The sequence below is a fragment of the Ranitomeya variabilis genome, chromosome 7 (genome assembly GCF_051348905.1).
Source record: "Ranitomeya variabilis isolate aRanVar5 chromosome 7, aRanVar5.hap1, whole genome shotgun sequence".
NCBI classification, from domain to species: Eukaryota; Metazoa; Chordata; class Amphibia; order Anura; family Dendrobatidae; genus Ranitomeya; species Ranitomeya variabilis.
The window spans coordinates 147897527-147914223 of record NC_135238.1 but is presented as its reverse complement, the minus strand read 5'-3'; the positions used below and the strand labels follow the sequence as shown (position 1 = coordinate 147914223).

The following is a 16697-nucleotide window of genomic DNA, read 5'->3' as shown; positions in this document are numbered from 1 at the left end:
CAAAAACGCAGGTTTAGGTGCATTTTTGGTGCGTTTTTTTTTTCTTTGTCTATGCTAATGTCCTTGGATTTTCAGCCGCAAAAACGCAGCTACTAATGATACCTGCGTTTTTGCTGCGTTTTTTTTCAACACCCATTCAAGTCAATGGGTGAAAAAACGCAGCAAAAACGCTGAAAGAAGTGACATGCTCTGTCCAAAAAACGCAGCAAAGCACAAAATATTGATCAAACAAAAAACCAATGTGTGTGCATGAGATTTCTTACATCTCATAGGCTTTGCTGGTATTGTAAAAAGCAGCTGAAAATTAGCATAAAAAACGCAGCAAAAATGCCCTGTGTGAACTTACCCTTAGAGGCACAGACTGAATGATGGAAGAGGGGGCTGACTGCATTTACCATTAGATCTGTATCCCAAAGGTGCACATGTCCGTGGGGGTGAGTCAGATATTTGAAAAAGTTTTCAAACTTTTGCGGCTTTTTGTTTAGTTTATGTGGATTAGAAAAACACACAAGAAATTGGTCAGCAGAATAAAGTGTGAACAGACGCTTATCTAATACTGGGTCTGAGAATTCACGCAGCAGTACATTTGATTGTGTTTTGGTTTATCTTAGACCCTACAATCTAATTTGTTGATTGTGTTTATACAGTTTTTTGTGGATCAGTTCATCAGATCAATGTCACCATCATCCACCACTAGGGTTGAGCGAAACGGGTCGTTCATTTTCATAAGTCGCCGACTTTTGGCAAAGTCGGCGTCTCATGAAACCCGATCCGATCCCAGTGTGGGTCGGCCACGTGGAACGCGAACTTGGCGCCAAAGTCGCGTTTCGAATGACGCCTTCCCCGCCATTTTTTTGAGCCAATTAATTGTGGGCAGCGTGATGACATAGGTTCCGGCTCCTGCGGCATCATAGTGCTATGTTACGTTTTCGGACGTAGTAATTTCCGGAGTCAAAAAATAACATATGCCTTGCACGGAGGAGAGAGAGAGAGAGAGAGAGAATAAAAAAAATAATTTCATTGACATACATTGGGTTTCGTGTTCCGGGTCCGGAACCCGACTTTACAGTAGAATCGGCCGATTCCATACGATCCGACATCCGAGAAGGTCGGGTTTCACAAAACCCACCTCGATCCTAAAAAAGCTAAGGTCGCTCAACCCTATCCACCACTACTCTTTCTGTGGCAGGTCCTTTCTTTGAAGTGCTTTCCCCACCCTCGCTTTTAATGTGGAAGTTCAAACATGTGTTGCCTGCCGTCTCAACCAGTGCTCTGCAAGTTGTGTAGCAGTGAAGGGGTTAAAACCATTGAGAGATCCTGATTAGGCCTATATACTTGATCTTGGGTTTTTCTTTTTTTTTCTTCTTCAAAAATTGTATATAAATTGGAGCAGATTAAACCCCTCCATGTGAAGAAGACTGAGCTGCCTGGTAAAGAAGACTTTATCCTAATGTCCCGACTCTTTGGGATGACGTTTGCAGGTTTATTTTTTTTATTTATTTTTTGTTTTTCTTGAAGGCGACACTCACCCTATCGTACATTGGAGCCTGTGCGGCCCCCTGTCGTACCAAATGACTATGTACCCAGCCCCACACGTAACATGGCTCCCTCACAGCAACAGAGCCCTGTTAGAACAGCTCCAGTCAACCAGAGGAACCGCACATACAGGTATATGTAAGCCATATAAGACAGCGGCATATTCATGAAAGCGACTCACTAACTTGTTCAGGTTACTGGAGTAAGATGTTTTTAGTTAAAATAGTAGGAAAATGTACATTAATGAAAAAAAGCTAACAGAATAAGACTTGGGCTGAGCGTTCTCTTTATTTTCTTCACATTTTCACGAGCAGTTAATGTTTCATATGTTCTTCAGTGACTGCTCAATTGCAGAAAGGTAAATATAAGGTTTTCAAAGAGAGTCCTTCCATTTTTAATTCTGCCCCTTTATTATAGTGGTACGCTTTCTTTTATTTTTTTTATTTTATCTTTAAAAAAAAAAAGTGAAATACAGACCTTTTCCTGAACTCCTTCACTACTACAGAGCATCGGGAAGTTTTCTGGCCACTGTCCATGCTTCAAGAAATGTTTTGTGACTAATGTTTTATCATGTGTTTTCTATGTGTTGTTATGTTGACCCTTTACTTACCTAATGCCATGCAGGTCTGTTCTTTTTTGGGTCATGTTGTGTGTCTCGTTCCAAAAGCATGTGACTCCAGCCCTTTCCAAATGTCAGTTTGCTTATTTTTTCTTGTACAAACCTGTAGTTGCTGCTAGTTTTAACAAGAGCAAATAAATGTAAAGGTAAACGACGCGATCTGAACACGGTATCATGTGTTGTCCAATGGACAATATCCCTTCTGTCACCAGTGGTCTGCTGTCACATTTGAGAGTAGCATAAGGTAGGAGCAGAAACACTGATTCCAGCTCCTTTTCATTTACTGGGCATTTTATATAGTTTGGATAAAACATTGTTTGCCGCTGTACAGCATTCATTGATGAGCTACTGCTATGGATCCCTCATTATTCATGAGCTTCAGCTAGCCCTGGCTCTTCATTGATTGTCAGCTTTCTGCCTATGCACAGTGTTAACAGAAAGCTGCCAGTCAGTGGCCCAGTTGAGAATGGAGAGCCCCCTAATAGTGGCGTAACTAGAGTCCGATGGGCCCTGGGTGCACAATTTGTGCCTGAACCCCCAGGTGCATGTTGGACAGATTTATGGGCCCTCATAGTACTCTAGATTCTATAGACATATGTTTTCACCCCCCATCCTAGTGTAATGTCCACCATCCTGGTATCTTGGCCCCATCCTGGTATAACGTCCTCACTTCTGTGCCCCGTCCTGATATAATGTCCCCTATCCTGTAATAATGTCCGCTATCCCGGGCTCCTTCCAGTGATGATGTTCCCCACCCTGGGCGATTCTTCCTACCTTTCGCCAATCCCACGACGTGCGGTATCCTCCTCTTTAGCCGGTGCAAAGGGCTGACTTCACCGTGCCAGCTACAGGCAGCGCATGATGTCATTGCCATGCGTTGCCTGTAAGCGGCACTCCGTCAGCTGCTGGCTTCTGATTGGCTGACAGCATATAGTGCTGGGAGTCAGTGTATATCTACGCCACAATATACATTCAGGTGAAATAGGTGCTTGCGTTGGTGGGCTCCCCTCCCACCCAGGCGCGGACTAGCCCTCTGTGACCGTAGTCATTACACCCCTGCTCTTCATTGAGAGGAATAGCAAAGCTTCAGCAGATACAAATCTGATTTTATCAAAACTACAGAAAGAAGCCCAGTAAGTGACCCAGTGCTGCAATTGGCCTTTTTGCCTGTTTTATGCTGCCATGATATTGGGAAGAATAGACCTGGTGTCGTTTTAAGGGAGATGTACACCAACCACCGATACCTGCCTGCAGAATCCACTATTTGAAGGGAAGTCCACATACTTTTGGCCATTAAGAGAAATGATTTTGAATACTAAATAGTGATGAGCAAACGTGCTCTGATAATGTGTGCGGGGATTGCCGAGCAGCCCATTGATTTCTACACAGCAGTTAGCTGCTCACCTCCCTGTCAACTCCTGACACCTCTTTTATCTGAAATCCCTGGCACCCTGCAGCTGGGGATTCCAGAGCAGTTCTCCAAATCAGGGCTCTCACTTTCCCGAGCCTTGTGCTTCTTCAAAGTTCCTGTTATCTTTATATATACTGTTAAGGCCGAAAATGTTGACACCCTTGAAATTGTTTCAGAAAATGGAAGTATTTCTCCCAGAAAATTATTGCAATTGCACATGTTTTGCTATACATAAGTTTTAGTTTGTGTGTTTTGGAACAACACAACTGAGAAGAAAAAGGCTAATTGGACATAATTTCTAACACAACCCCAAAAATGAGATTGTCAAAATTATTGGCACCTTTCCAAAAGTTTGAGTAAACAACTTTGTTTTAAACATGTGATGCTCATTCAAATTCACCTGTTGCAAGTAACAGGTGTGGGCAATATGAAAATCATGCCTGAAACCAGATAAAAGGAGAAGTTGACTCAATCTTTGCATTGTGTGTCTCTGACATGATACCAAGATAGAGATTTTTGGTAAAGCACATCATTCTACTGTTTACCAAAATTGGAATAAGGCCTACAAAGAAAATATTACAGTACCTACAATAAAATATGGTCGAAGTTCAATGATGTTTTGGGGTAAATTTGCTGCGTCTGGGAGTTGGTGGTTTTGACACTGTACAAAGCATCATGGTCTGAAGATTACCAAAGGATTTTGGGTTGCAATGTAGTGCCCAGTGTCATAAAGCTCGGTTTGCGTCCTAGGTCATGGGTCTTCCAGCAGGACAATAGATACAAAGGAAATAATGTGTAATTGCAATAATTTTCTGGGAGAAATATTTAATTTTCTGGAAAAATTTCAAGGGTGCCAACACTTTTGGCCATGACTGTATATAAATCTAGTGATTACAGTGGTGCCTCAGAACAAACACTGAGAGATTGTTAATATGTAGTAGCAGAATAAAGCTAATCATGAGAACAGTACCCAATGAGGAACATTCGTCCCCCAGCAACCAAGAACTACAGATATTTCAAAGCTGTGAGTTGCTTAAGAGAAAACTTAATAGCTCTTCATCTTTACAGAATAAACAGGATTATTTGGGTTGTCTTCTCCAGACATCCACTTTTTCACAGTGAACTGGCTATCGGCTGAAGTTGCGGCTGACTATCAGCTATAGTTAATTTATATTTCAGCTGTTGAAATGAGTGAATGACCATATTAATGATAGCGGGACCAATTCATCTAGAACGTGTCCCTTTTTTAGTGACTCCCCACTGTATCTCAGAGGTAGGAAATAGGGAATCTCCCATCCATGCCATGATAGCCAAATTCCCCAATAAATCAATAACCACTTCTCACCGGTTTTCTTTTATTAACACAACAGTCCCAAAATTGCCACGTTTTTGGGGAGTCCGGAAAGATTGGCTGAATAGTGGAAAAAAAAAACAAAGGAAACACGGTATAAAAAAAAGTGACAACAGTATTGGATTTGTAGTTCCAGCCTACGTGCAGGTATTTTTGTCCCTGTCATGCACTGTTCCTGGACCGGTTACCTGCTATCTCCTCAGACATATAATACATGGTCTATAATGCTGATTTCTCAGTAAGGCAGGCATATATTAATTGTGCTCTCACTTCTTGTAGCAGCAGTGGCAGTAGTGGCGGCAGCCACCCTAGCAGCCGGAGCAGTAGTCGAGAGAACAGTGGAAGTGGTAGTGTGGGGGTCCCAATTGCTGTGCCCACTCCTTCTCCTCCAAGTGTCTTTCCAAGTACCGGTAAGTGAAGTGTTATGGTAAGGTGAATTATTCTGCATCTTGGGGTAATTTAAGAGATATTTTCATTGAGTGGAAATCATCTTTTTGTCGTCAATCTATATGTTAGACACAACCTGGTATCTAAATCTGCACAACCTATTTTCAGCATATGCTGTATAATAGGTCCAGTAAGATCCATTGATTTTGAGCAATTTTTTTAGCCAACGCAGGTAAGTTGGGAAGTTTAGACAATAGTCTGCTATAGGAATGTGCAGAAAAATGCTACTGGATGCAACATGGTGCTTCACCTGTTAGGTGTAGAGAGAATCTGTCACCAGGTTTTTGCCGCATAGTCGAAGAACAGCATACTGTAGCGACAGATACCCTGATTCCAGCGATGTGTTACTTGCAGGTCTGGCTCCTTTAGTTTTGATAAAATCACTGATTACTCAGGAGAAGATTATCATTAGAGGACTAGTAAACCTGCTCCCATGTAGTCCTCCATGTTCATAAACTCTGTTTAAGGCTTCTTTTACACATACCGAGTTTTTTGCGGCACGTTATTGAGGGTCTTTTTTGCAGGCCGTATTGCCGCAATTTTCAAGGTCTGCCGCAATAACGGACCTCAAAAAACTTACAGATCGCTGTTTTCCAAGTTTCCAATACTATAGCAAAAGTATTGGGGGGGAAAAAAAATGTCGGTCTGCAAAACCGGAAGTGACGGCGCACCGCAAAAACAACCTTCCGTTGTTTTTGCAGCCCCATTGATTTTCAATGGGGGCCGAGTCCGTAAGCCATGAAATATATCGAGCAAGCTCGATATTTTTTCACGGCCGTAAATATGGCCTTACGGCGTACGGTGCTCCTACAAATTTTTGCGACCCATGGAAATGCATTGAGGCTGCAAAAACGGACCAAAAAAACACGGCAAGTGTAAAACCAGCCTAACCCACTACTGATTGGCAGCTTTCTGTCTATGCACAGCGTACACAGATAGTTGGCAATCAGTGGTGTGGGAGGGGTTATACAGAGCTCAGCATTCAGAGAAAGGGTAGCAGAAAAACCGTGATTTTATCAGAACTGCAGGAAGCAGCCCTAAAAGTGATGCATCACTGGAATCAGGGGTTCAGTCCCTACATTATGCTCTTTTCAGATGGGGGAGCAAAAACCTGGTAACAGATTCCTTTTAACGAGATATTTTTAAACTGGGTTTGTGGTCTAGCATATAATAGTAAAAAAATTGTATTTTCACATTTTAGTGAAATTGTGCTTAGCAGTTCTATATGCTGAAAAAGACGTAGTCTGGAATTTCTTGTCCGCTTTTGCTATAGCTATCTTCACTTTGTGATACCATTTTCATGGTTATGTAAATTAATTAGTTTTATGTTTTATTACTCCTATATATGCTTGTATCAAATAAAGTAGTTTATACATAATGTCAAGGTATGTTTTGCCAATAAGTAATTGACCAGACACACAATCGTTTATAAATCACCTAACCCGGAGGATGTTACATTTCCCATGCCACCATCTGGGTTCTTTCTGCAAAAGAACATGTAGAGTTTCATTGAGCTGTACACACATCCATTTTAAGAACGGATCCGTGTGTCCGGTCAGTGAGAATCGGCATGTCCTGTTCTCATCCATTTAGTGGATCATGGTTTGGAGAAAACAAATGAAACATGGAACAAAGACATCCGTTGTGCTTCACAGGTCCATCTGTTTTAACTGATAGTCAGTAGAAAAGAAAAATTAAGACTTCTTGTTTGGAAAACCAGATATAGCTAGAATGACACCGGACAAAAAATTAGTCCGTTTTCTTCAGAAAGCACAGATGTGTGAATGCAACTTTAAAAGCAGGAAAAGGCTGAAGAGAAGGCCACAGACTGTGCTTTCCAGCAGCATGCATGTCACAGGCCTTTTGCAGATTAAAGCCCCCGAGTAGGGACAATTGCTTGGTAATAGATTTTGCATACAGGAAGCAGGTCAGGGGTAATTGTGTAGGAGAAATATAGCAATACATATTCAGCCATTGATTTGAGTTGGACAAGTCTGCTAGAAATGTAGCTGCTCACCATGATATACAGTGAAGGAAATAATTATTTGATCACTTGCTGATTTTGTAAGTTTTCCCATTGACAAAGACAAGAACAGTCTTAAATCTTAAGGGTAGGTTAATTTTAACATTGAGAGATAGAATATCAAAAATAAAATCCAGAATATTGCATTGTATAAACTATATACATTTATTTGCATTTTGCAGTGAGAAATAATGTTTAATTCCTCTAGCAAAAAGCCTTAATACTTGGTGGCAAAACCCTTGTTGGCAAGTACAGCAGTCAGACGTTTTTTGTAGTTGATGATGAGGTTTGCGCACATGTCAGGAGGAATTTTGGTCCACTTCTTTGCAGATCATCTCTAAATCATTAAGATTTTGAGGCTGTCACTTGGCAACTCGGAGCTTCAACTCCCTCCATAAGTTTTCTATGGGATTAAGGTCTGGAGACTGGCTATGCTGCCCAATGACCTTAATGTGCTTCTTTGTGAGCCACTCCTTTGTTGCCTTTGCTGTATGTTTTGGGTCATTATCTTGCTGGAAGACCTAGCCACAACCCATTTTTAATGTCCTGGCGAAGGGAAGGAGGTTGTCACTCAGGATTTTACAGTACATGGCTCCATCCATTCTCCTATTGATGCGGTGAAGTAGTTCTGTGCCCTTAGCAGAGAAACACCCCCAAAACATAATGTTTCCACCTCCATGTTTTACAGTGGGGATGGTGTTCTTTGGCTCATAGGCAGCATTTATCTTTCTCCAAACACGGCGAGTTGAGTTAATGCCAAAGACCTCAATTTTTGTCATCTGACCACAGCACCTTCTCCCAATCACTCACAGAATCATCCAGTTGTTCACTGGCAGACTTCAGACGGGCCTGCACATGTGCCTTCTTGAGCAGGGGGACCTTGCGGGCACTGCAGGATTTTAAACCTTTATGGTGTAATGTGTTAGCAATGGTTTTCTTGGTGACTGTGGTCCCAGCTGCCTTGAGATCATTTAACGAGTTTCCCCGTGTAGTTTTAGGCTGATCTCTCACCTTCCTCATGATCAAGGATACCCCACGAGGTGAGATTTTGCATGGTGCCCCAGATCGATGTCGATTGACAGTCATTTTGTATTTCTTCCAGTTTCTTACTATTGCACCAACAGTTGTTACCTTCTCACCCAGCGTCTTACTTATTGTATTGAAAGCCCATTCCAGCTTTGTGCAGGTCTGTGATCTTGTCCCTGGTATCCTTATAAAGCTCTTTGGTCTTGCCCATGTTGTAGAGGTTAAGAGTCTGACTGATTAATTGAGTGTGTGTGGACAGGAGTCTTTTATAAAGGTGACTATGTAAGACAGCTGTCTTTAATGCAGGTAACGAGTTGATTAGGAACGTCTAACTGGTCTGTAGGAACCAGAACTCTTAATGGTTGGTAGGGGATCAAATACTTTTTTCTCACTGCAAGATGTTAATAAATGTATATAATTTATACAATGTGATTTTCTGGATTTTATTTTTGATATTCTATCTCTCAATGTTAAAATTAACCTACCCTTAAAATTATAGACTGTTCATGTCTTTGTCAGTGGGCAAACTTACAAAATCAGCAAGGGATCAAATAATTATTTCCTTCACTGTATGCCCTTATGGAGCATATAAACAGGTGTTTTCATGAGACTACGCTTTTAATAGTTTATTAAACTGGAAAATAATTGATAGATTTTGTTGTACCGCTTTCACATTGAAATGTCACAGTAGAAAAAAATTCTGTTGACTTAAAAGGGAACCTATCGTAAAAAAAAGCTATTAGTCTTCAGATATGATGTTAATCTGCATGTTAATAGCGTTCTAAAACCGTGCAGCCGTCACACTGTTAGCTCTGCTACCGGTAGGAAATGAACTCTATTCCTGCCGGCAGCCTTCGTCTTTCAGTTATAGAGGTGTGGCTTCTGTCACCACGCACTACACAGTAAGCGGTGGCTGTTACTACGTCCCGACACTGACTGACAGCCGGCTCAGCATTGATGCACTGCTGAGCTGGCTGTCAGTCTGTGCTGGGGAGTGGTTACAGCCGCCACTCGCTGCGTTACTGAGCAGTGACTGAAGCCGTACATGTATGACTGAAAGCCCAAGGCTGCCGGGAGGAATAAAGTTAATTTCTTCCCGATAGCTGGACTTTCAGTGTATGGGTCTCACCACTTTAGAACACTATTAATCTGTAGACTAACCCCATATCTGCAAGTTAACAGAGTTTTTTTTAACATGACAGGTTCCCTTTAATACTGCCAATTAAAAATGTCCACAGTCAAAATTTTGACCCCCATAGTTAAAAATAAATATCCCCAAATGATGACTTGTGCATTTGCATTGTAAGTAATGTGTTGTATTATTGTAATAAAAATAAGCTGAATAGTTTTATCAGATCTGACAAAATATTTTTTGTGTAAAGTATGGATTTTTATACTTTTGAGTTCAAGAGTTGCAGAGATGGAGCTTTTTTTTTTTTCTTTACTATGTTTAATATGTTTTTCCATCAAATGTTTTTTTTTAATGTTTCGGTAATAGCTGCAAGTAAATTTAAAATAAAAAAGTATTGTTTTTATAGCAGCAGCTTTAGTTTCTGCACTCATAAAGTAATTGAGCTAAATAATCAGAAATCAATGCATAGAGTATACAATTGTTTCACTAAGCTGTTTGATAATTCTAGGAAATCTGACAGATTGCACGAACACAAATGATTATGCAGTATGATGTGCAATTTTACACCTAACGACATACTTTCCGTGGTTAAATAGACTAGTTTTAGATTCTTCTTTATGGCAAAACAAACCTTAAAGGGAAACTGTTATGTCCACATATGCTATTTATTTTCATATATAGGATTAATCTGCATGTAAAAAGTGTGAAAATCCTGCTTGGCTTCCTACTGAAAAGCATATACAGGGAGAAAAGAAAGTTATGTTTTCCCTGTAGCCGCTCCAGAGAGTGTTATAGCCACTGCTGAGTAGTAGTGACACAGTGAGATTGCTGGGACACACACTGGAGATCAGGCTGTGTCAGTCAGTGCCTGGGAGGGTTTACAGCTAATGTCACGGTGTAGTCAGCAGAGGCTGTAACCACCCCAGTGGCTGGAAGCGAGCAGAGGCTACAGGGAGAATATCACTTAATGTTCTCCCTGTAGCCACTCTTCCAATAAGACAGCCATGCATGATTTTAACTACTTTTACCAGCAGATTAATCCTTATCCTCATCTGCAGGTAAACAGCGTTTTTGAACATGATCGTTTCCTTTTATGTGAAGTTTTTTCCCCATGCATGAATTTCATTTGCGACTGGCTGTGAATGATGGCATTACCTATTTCTCTTTACTAAATTCCTAACACTGAGCTTCATGAAAGCATTTCTAATCCCACCTAACATGCTTTCTGTATTAACTTCACATCTTCCTCTCTCCACGTAGCCCCTGCCGGCTCAGCTGGCACTCCTCCTGTCCCTGTTCCCTCCACTCCTGCCCCTGTCCCTCATACCCCTGCTGCTGCCCCTTCCTCCTCAACTACCCCAGATGCTGCTGCAGGAGCCCAGCCCCCTGCTGATGGTTTCACCTCTCCAACTCCCCCTGCTGTTTCCTCTGCTCCTTCTACAGGTGAGTGTGTGAATGTATAACCGTGTGGGGTGAAGTGGCGCACGCATCTAATCCGTCCAGTTTGCTGTAACGACAATGCACATTTGCTTGCCTGAATCTGTGTTCACACAATGACTTCTTTCCCGTGCTTCACACATGTAAAAGGTTTTTGCTCAATTCTGTGGAAGCAGTTACGTAATAACAAAGGTATAGGTACCGTAGATTAGATTACTAATTGTCAGGAAAGAGAATTGTAACAGATCCAAATTGTACAATTCTAGTGACTCCCATTGTCTTTGTAACTTGGTTAATTAGATTCATCATTGTTTTCCCTTTATAAGAAGCGTCTAAACGTTGGAGAGTTCTTGTAGATGTAACTCTTTTATATGACAACTCACGTGAAACCCCATCTGTCAGACGTTGGGCCCAGTGCAGGTCACCGACGTACTGTGTAGGTTATGGTGCTGGTAGTACTGGAACCAGTAAAGCAATGTTGAAACTGTTCTGCTTAGGCATAGACATACGTTGTGGGCTGCCACGTTACTGCTTTAGGGCACGGTGCCCAATTAGCTGTAACTGAAAAAGAGAAATTAGTGGGCACCGCTCATAATAGTTAAAAAATAATAATAAGGGGTGCAACTCTTGTGCATGAAAACGTCATGGTCAAAAAAGAGAAAAACAGCGCAAATAAAAGTGCACATACCCCACATAGCAAGGGGAAAAAAAGCTTAATTGAGAACACAAAGTGCATAAAACATAAAAACATGCATAAAAAGCATATATAGACATGCACAATCTCCCAATAGAGTATAAATAAACGGGATAACAAAAAAATATCTTAAATCTTCGATTCAATAAATACAACTCCCATGCGGATAAGCCAGCAGTGCCAAGGAAAAATGATGCTTAAATACAAAAGCATCCGGCCAATGTATGAGCAGCAGCAATGTGTATGCCTCCTAGACAACCCCCTTTAAATCAATTTATAGCAGCACAAATATTGCACAATCATGGAAAAAAAGGAAAGGGAGAGGAAAGGAAAAAATGCAAAACGGCTTAAAATCTAAAATAGAGACACCAAAGTTGGTAAACAATAGCTGTAAGCAATTTGCATCATCACACATTGACCCATGCTAGCTGCAGAAAATATACACAATCAAACATATACTTGCCACAACCCAGAGTGTAATGAGGCCCACAAAATCCCAACATGTATCGCTAACACATGTAGCGTGGAAAGCAGTGAATATTCATTCCCTTTAGTAGCAGGGACACGTGAAAGCCTGGCCGCGGCAGGAAGCCTGCGGCTAACACTGTGCTCATAACTAAAGATCAATGAATACTCACTGCCCTCCACGCACATAGTCCTGGCATGGGGAGCAGTGAGTATTCTGGAAGCTGTCCTTTGGCTTGTAAGCAGTGCATGACGTCCCTGCTTACAAGCATCAAGCAGCTGCTGGCACAGGAACAAGACGGATGAGGGGGCCATGCATACCAGGATAGGGATGAGGGGGCCATGCATACCAGGATAAGGATGAGGGGGCCATGCATACCAGGATAAGGATGAGGGGGCCATGCATACCAGGATAGGGAAGAGGGTGCCATGCATACCAGGATAGGGATGAGGGTGCCATGCATACCAGGGTTGGGATAAGGATGCCATGCATACCAGGATAAGGATGAGGGGGCCATGGATACCGGGATAGGGAAGAGGGTGCCATGCATACCAGGATAGGGATGAGGGTGCCATGCATACCAGGGTTGGGATGAGGGGGGGCCATGAATACCAGGATAGGGATGAGGGGGGCCATGCATGCCAGGGTAGGGATGGGGGGGCCATGCATACCAGGGTAGGGATGGGGGGGGCCATGCATACCAGGATAGGGATGAGGGGGGCCATGCATACCAGGGTAGGGATGAGGGGGGGTCATGCATACAAGGATATCAATGAGGGTGCCATGCATACCAGGATAGGGATGAGGGGGGCCATGCATACCAGGAAAGGGATGAGGGTGCCATGCATACCAGGGTTGGGATAAGGATGCCATGCATACCAGGGTAGGGATGAGGGTTCCATGCATACCAGGATAGGGATAAGGGGAGCCATGCATACTAGGATAAGGATGAGGGGGCTATGCATACCAGGGTAGGGATGAGGGTGCCATGCATACCAGGATAGGGATAAGGGGAGCCATGCATACTAGGATAAGGATGAGGGGGCTATGCATACTAGGATAAGGATGAGGGGGCTATGCATACCAGGATAAGGATGAGGGGGCCATGCATACCAGGATAGGGATGAGGGGGCCATGGACACCAGGATAGGGATGAGGGAGGCCATGCATACCTGGATAGGGATAAGGGGGGCGATGCATACCAGAATAAGGATGAAGGGGGCCATGCATACCTGGATAAGGGATGAAGGGGGCCATGCATACCTGGATAGGGATGAGGAGGCCATGCATACCAGGATAGGGATGAGGGGGCCATGCATACCAGGATAGGGATGAGGAGGCCATGCATACCAGGAGAGGGATGAGGGGAGGCCATGCATACCAGGATAGAGATGAGGGGAGGCCATGCATGCCAGGATAGGGATGAGGGGGCCATGCATACCAGGATAGGGATGAGGGGGGCCATGCATACCAGGATAGGGATGAGGGGGGGGGCATGCATACCATGATAGGGATGAGGTTGCCATGCATACCAGGATAGGGATGAGGGTGCCTTGCATACCAGGATAGGGATGAGGGGGCCATGCATACCAGGATAGGGATGAGGGGGCCATGCATACCAGGATAGGGATGAAGGGGCCATGCATACCAGGATAGGGATGAGGAGGCCATGCATACCAGGATAGGGATGAGGGTGCCATGCATACCAGGATAGGGATGAGGGTGCCATGCATACCAGGATAGGGATGAGGGTGCCATGCATACCAGGGTTGGGATGAGGGGGGGCCATGAATACCAGGATAGGGATGAGGGGGGCCATGCATGCCAGGGTAGGGATGGGGGGGCCATGCATACCAGGGTAGGGATGGGGGGGGCCATGCATACCAGGATAGGGATGAGGGGGGCCATGCATACCAGGGTAGGGATGAGGGGGGGTCATGCATACAAGGATATCAATGAGGGTGCCATGCATACCAGGATAGGGATGAGGGGGGCCATGCATACCAGGAAAGGGATGAGGGTGCCATGCATACCAGGGTTGGGATAAGGATGCCATGCATACCAGGGTAGGGATGAGGGTGCCATGCATACCAGGATAGGGATAAGGGGAGCCATGCATACTAGGATAAGGATGAGGGGGCTATGCATACCAGGATAGGGATGAGGGGGCCATGGACACCAGGATAGGGATGAGGGAGGCCATGCATACCTGGATAGGGATAAGGGGGGCGATGCATACCAGAATAAGGATGAAGGGGGCCATGCATACCTGGATAAGGGATGAAGGGGGCCATGCATACCTGGATAGGGATGAGGAGGCCATGCATACCAGGATAGGGATGAGGGGGCCATGCATACCAGGATAGGGATGAGGGGGCCATGCATACCAGGATAGGGATGAGGGGGGCCATGCATACCAGGAAAGGGATGAGGGTGCCATGCATACCAGGGTTGGGATAAGGATGCCATGCATACCAGGGTAGGGATGAGGGTGCCATGCATACCAGGATAGGGATAAGGGGAGCCATGCATACTAGGATAAGGATGAGGGGGCTATGCATACCAGGATAGGGATGAGGGGGCCATGGACACCAGGATAGGGATGAGGGAGGCCATGCATACCTGGATAGGGATAAGGGGGGCGATGCATACCAGAATAAGGATGAAGGGGGCCATGCATACCTGGATAAGGGATGAAGGGGGCCATGCATACCTGGATAGGGATGAGGAGGCCATGCATACCAGGATAGGGATGAGGGGGCCATGCATACCAGGATAGGGATGAGGAGGCCATGCATACCAGGATAGGGATGAGGGGAGGCCATGCATACCAGGATAGAGATGAGGGGAGGCCATGCATACCAGGATAGGGATGAGGGGGCCATGCATACCAGGATAGGGATGAGGGGGGCCATGCATACCAGGATAGGGATGAGGGGGGGGCATGCATACCAGGATAGGGATGAGGTTGCCATGCATACCAGGATAGGGATGAGGGTGCCTTGCATACCAGGATAGGGATGAGGGGGCCATGCATACCAGGATAGGGATGAGGGGGCCATGCATACCAGGATAGGGATGAGGGGGCCATGCATACCAGGATAGGGATGAGGGGGCCATGCATACCAGGATAGGGATGAGGGTGCCATGCATACCAGGATAGGGATGAGGGGGCCATGCATACCAGGATAGGGATGAGGGGGCCATGCATACCAGGATAGGGATGAAGGGGCCATGCATACCAGGATAGGGATGAGGAGGCCATGCATACCAGGATAGGGATGAGGGTGGCATGCATACCAGGATAGGGATGAGGGTGGCATGCATACCAGGATAGGGATGAGGGTGCCATGCATACCAGGATAGGGATGAGGGTGCCATGCATACCAGGATAGGGATGAGGGGGCCATGCATACCAGGATAGGGATGAGGGTGCCATGCATACCAGGATAGGGATGAGGGGGCCATGCATACCAGGATAGGGATGAGGGGGCCATGCATACCAGGATAGGGATGAGGGGGGGCCATGCATACCAGGATAGGGATGAGGGGGGGCCATGCATACCAGGATAGGGATGAGGGGGGGCCATGCATACCAGGATAGGGTTGAGGGTGCCATGCATACCAGGATAGGGATGAGGGGGGCATGCATACTAGGATATGGATGAGGGGGGCCATGCATACCAGGATAGGGAAGAGAGTGCCATGCATACCAGGATAGGGATGAGGGTGCCATGCATACCAGGATAGGGATGAGGGGAGGCCATGCATACCAGGATAGGGATGAGGGGAGGCCATGCATACCAGGATAGGGATGAGGGGGGCCATGCATACCAGGATAGGGATGAGGGGGCCATGCATACCAGGATAGGGATGAGGGGGGCCATGCATACCAGGATAGGGATGAGGGGGCCATGCATACCAGGATAGGGATGAGGGGGCCATGCATACCAGGATAGGGATGAGGGGGCCATGCATACCAGGATAGGGATGAGGGTGCCATGCATACCAGGATAGGGATGAGGGGGCCATGCATACCAGGATAGGGATGAGGGGGCCATGCATACCAGGATAGGGATGAGGGGGGGCCATGCATACCAGGATAGGGATGAGGGGGGGCCATGCATACCAGGATAGGGATGAGGGGGGGCCATGCATACCAGGATAGGGATGAGGGGGGGCATGCATACCAGGATAGGGAAGAGAGTGCCATGCATACCAGGATAGGGATGAGGGTGCCATGCATACCAGGATAGGGATGAGGGTGCCATGCATACCAGGATAGGGATGAGGAGGCCATGCATACCAGGATAGGGATATGGGGGGCCATGCATACAGGATAGGGATGAGGGGAGGCCATGCATACCAGGATAGGGATGAGGGGGGGCCATGCATACCAGGATAGGGATGAGGGGGCCATGCATACCAGGATAGGGATGAGGGGGCCATGCATACCAGGATAGGGATGAGGGGGCCATGCATACCAGGATAGGGATGAGGGGGCCATGCATACCAGGATAGGGATGAGGGTGCCATGCATACCAGGATAGGGATG

At 45.3% G+C, this 16697-nt stretch overlaps 1 protein-coding gene across 21 annotated transcripts in view; it reads left to right on the top strand.

The window, feature by feature from the left end:
• ABI2 (abl interactor 2) overlaps window positions 1-16697 on the top strand; it is a 142728-nt gene that overhangs the window by 77762 nt on the left and 48269 nt on the right. For 4 of the 21 annotated variants that reach the window (XM_077272001.1, XM_077271985.1, XM_077271987.1 and 1 more), the window contains 3 exons: window positions 1519-1668; window positions 5197-5327; window positions 10806-10988. In XM_077272001.1, the coding sequence (XP_077128116.1) occupies window positions 1519-1668; window positions 5197-5327; window positions 10806-10988 (464 nt within the window). The remainder of the gene's footprint in view (window positions 1-1518; window positions 1669-5196; window positions 5328-10805; window positions 10989-16697) is intronic. The other 17 variants (XM_077272005.1, XM_077271993.1, XM_077272003.1 and 14 more) reach the window with 7 other exon arrangements.